This window comes from Capsicum annuum, chromosome 10 (genome assembly GCF_002878395.1).
Source record: "Capsicum annuum cultivar UCD-10X-F1 chromosome 10, UCD10Xv1.1, whole genome shotgun sequence".
Taxonomy (NCBI): Eukaryota; Viridiplantae; Streptophyta; class Magnoliopsida; order Solanales; family Solanaceae; genus Capsicum; species Capsicum annuum.
In genome coordinates, this window is record NC_061120.1 from 164684160 (window position 1) to 164687783 (window position 3624).

The window sequence follows — 3624 nt, forward strand, 5'->3', positions numbered from 1 at the left end:
TATGTATGTATGTATGTATGCATGCATTGGCTTAGTATAAACATCTGATGTTTCTAGTCACATAAAAATATAAATTTGTCCTAAACCACAATTTTCATAAACATATACATCTACTCCTTTTCGTTCATGTTTTTCTGTCCTATTTCGTTTTACTATAATTAATTTAAGAAATCTTCAAAATTAAATTGGATACGATTAATTCAACGTTCAAAAAATGTTATAAGTTGTAATTTATATATATATATATATATATATATATATATATATATATATGTATGTATGTATATATGTATGTATGTATATATATGTATGTATATATGTATGTATGCGTATATATATATGTATATATGTATGTATATATATTAAAATGTTGATCAAAGTATATTTTTAACTTTCAAAAAAATAAAATATGACAAAAATTAAAAGTGAGAAGGAAGTAGGAAATCCGAATCTTCGGTAGGCTGCTGTTACTTAATTTTAAAAGGAAAGCCAAGTGCGTTTTATGCAAACTTGAAAGTTGAGTTTTTCAGATTTGGAAAATTGATTAATTTTTTTTCCCTCCCAAATTTTAATAGCGAAAGGTATGTTCGAAAACAATTTTACCTTCCAATATTCTTTTCTCCCCAACGTAAATTCAAATACTATTACTACTACTCAAATAGCTGTTTGGTCACATGTTGTAGTCGTTTTTCAACTCTAACTTGAAGTTTGAGTTTTTCAAATTTGAAAAATCTGTTAGATCTTTTCACCTAATTTTATCTTTCAATTATTCTTTTGTTTTTTCCTAATATGACCTAATTTATGTCCAGATGCCTACTTAGCCACAAATAGAGTAAAAGATTGGCATTTCTCAATATTTGCATTTCTCAATATTTATGCAGCACTGTTTACTTCATCTTTTGAGAATTTTACATCAAATAAATACAATTTATCATTAATAAGTGATTTAACAAGGTGAAAATATATGTTATCATGAGTAAGTAAAAGAACTCTATATTTAAACACATGACATATATATATATTGACGTAATATAAACATCTGATATTTATAGTCACATAAAAGTATAAATTTATTTTAAACCACAATTTCCAATAGCTTTCTTTCTCTCTCTCTCTATTTTTTTTTTTTATACATTGACAAACAAACACCACCCCATATATATATAGGACAAAGCGTGTATCTATACAGTTGATCATGACAGATTTCTTGTTCAATTCCATGAAAAAAGAGAATTGATTGAGATGTTGCACGGTAATACGCGGTATCTACAAAAGCGTAGGTAATAAGTAGGTAAGTTCCTTTTCCATGTTTTCTCCATTAATTTACATCTAAGAATAAAGTTGGCATGCATATAAATCAGTGAGAAAGCTCCAATTATGCGAATATCAGAAAAAAAATTTGCTAGCTAGATGTCATATTAATCTAAAGCATTTGTTCTCTTTCATTTTCAGCTTGTGATTTATTCTAATTTTATACAGTTACTTTTACAGTGCAAAATTCTATTTGCATTATAATGCAGGTTAATTTTTATATAAGGTTACAACAACAACAATGGAGTGTAATTTTACAAGTGGATCTAGAAAGAGTAGTGTGTATACTGACCTTATCCTACCTTGAGAAGGTAGAAAGATTATTTTTGATAGATCCTCGATTCGAGAAAATAACATGAATAAATAAACCAAAACAAATACTATATACACAAGACATGACAAAACATATAAAAAGGAATTGTAACTATAATAAAATAATACGCTAAATATACAGTAATAGAAATCAAAGTAACGAGAACCTACAAGAGTAATACTATGACTACTAGTATGGGCCGGGGATAAGCGAGACTACCCTCAACTACCTACTAACCTTTTACCCTGACAATGTCCTCCATAATCTTTTACCTAAAGTCATATCATCAGTAAGTTAGAGTTACGCCATGTTCGATTTAATCACCTCATGCTAGTACTTTTTTGGTCTACCTCTACCTCTTCTGAAACCATCCATAGTCAACTATCTCACGACACTGAAACATCCGTGCATCATCTCTTTTTATAATCGTACAAACTGATCTCGCCTCCATGCATAACCTGTCCTCTGCCTAGGCCACTCTTATATTATCCCAGATATCCTTTTTTTATTTAAGATTATTGAAACATATTTAATATGTAGAAATTTAGCTAGAATTATTTTATAAGTAAAAAATACATAATGATCTGTATTGTCCATCATTCAATTTACAAAAATGTCAAATTAAAGAAGATTCCATTTCTCAAACCCTTCCCTATAAATATATACCCCAAGCCGTAACACGCTGATCATCAGCAAACAACTAATTATATCACATTATCATTTCCTCACAAAAAGATTTCCTTGTTTCTTTTTATCGAGCAAGACTGCAAAAATGTCTTTAATGCCTCTATTTAACGGTCGCAAAAACTATGCTCGCCGTGTACAAAATCCTTCACCAGCCACGACAGTTACGCATCAATCTCAAGCAAATCAGGATCGATCAAATAATTTTTATGATCGAGGTGAGCAAAATGTTTACTATCCATCAACAAAAATTTTTGCTCATCATCAATCCCAAGAAAATCAGGATCAACACAATCTTTATGATCCACGAACAACAAGAATAACTCAACAATCCCAAACAAGTCGAGGTCAACAAGATCCTAATAATTATCATCCCTCTCATGAATTTTATCTCGAAACCCCTCGATCTCTCATAGCACCAGCACTATCATTCCCACAAGAACCCCCATTTCTAGCTCAAATCCACTATAAAGCAACCCCAGAAGCACATGTGTTTAGAGCTAATTTGCATGGATACAAGAAAGAAGAAGTGAAGGTACAAGTGGAGGATGATAGAGTCCTAAAGATTAGTGGGGAGAAAAAATTAGTACAAAAAGAATATGACGATTGGCACCATTTTCAGAGAAAAATTGGGAAATTTTCAACTGCTTTTAACTTGCCTGAGGATGCTAGGGTTGATAAAGTGAAATCATCGATGGAGAATGGAGTGCTTATTGTCACTGTTCCTAAAAAGGGTGTCAAGAAATCACACGTTAGAATAGTTCAAATACTCTGATATATATATATATATATATCTTGTCAAAAAATGTTACCGTTGAATTGTTAAATAGAGGCCACATACGTATCTATATATTAATATAGTGGTGTGAAATAAGAATGAAAAAAATAAAGGGAAGTGTAAGGTCATTAGTTAATGGAGTCGATTAGGTATATGCTTGTGTAATATTATTAGTAGCTTACTCAGAAATAGTGTATTTTTCCCCATAATGTTTCTTCTTTTGTCCAAAATTTAATTAGTTGTTTAGGCGGGCATAAACTTGTCAAATGGGTCGGGTTGACCCAGCCCAACTCGACCCGAACCGGCCCACTTAATAAAATCGGCCAGGTTTAACCCGATTCGTTCATCTCATGGGTTGTAGGGTATCGGGTCCCGGACCGGTTAAATATTTTGGTTGGGCCCGATCAACCTGGCCTGGACCAAGCCCGGTCCAGGTCCGCCGGTTAATCGGCCCGGCCCAAATAAGTGTTTTTTTTTTTTTTTTTTTTAAATATTTGGGCCAAACTAGCCGTTGGCCCAACGGCTATATAGCCGTTTA

At 32.0% G+C, this 3624-nt stretch overlaps 1 protein-coding gene across 1 annotated transcript; it reads left to right on the plus strand.

Annotated features, from left to right (window-relative positions):
• Positions 1–1902: 1902 nt before the first annotated feature.
• On the plus strand, positions 1903–3295 carry LOC107844800 (18.1 kDa class I heat shock protein). Its single transcript, XM_016689145.2, has one exon. The coding sequence runs from the start codon at positions 2397–2399 to the stop codon at positions 3081–3083; it is 687 nt and encodes a 228-aa protein (XP_016544631.2). The 5' UTR covers positions 1903–2396; the 3' UTR covers positions 3084–3295.
• The last annotated feature ends 329 nt before the right edge of the window (positions 3296–3624 follow it).

What these genes read in the sequence shown, in the direction of transcription:
- LOC107844800 (XM_016689145.2), top strand. Translation starts at nt 2,397, where the DNA reads ATGTCTTTAATGCCTCTATTTAACGGTCGCAAAAACTATGCTCGCCGT.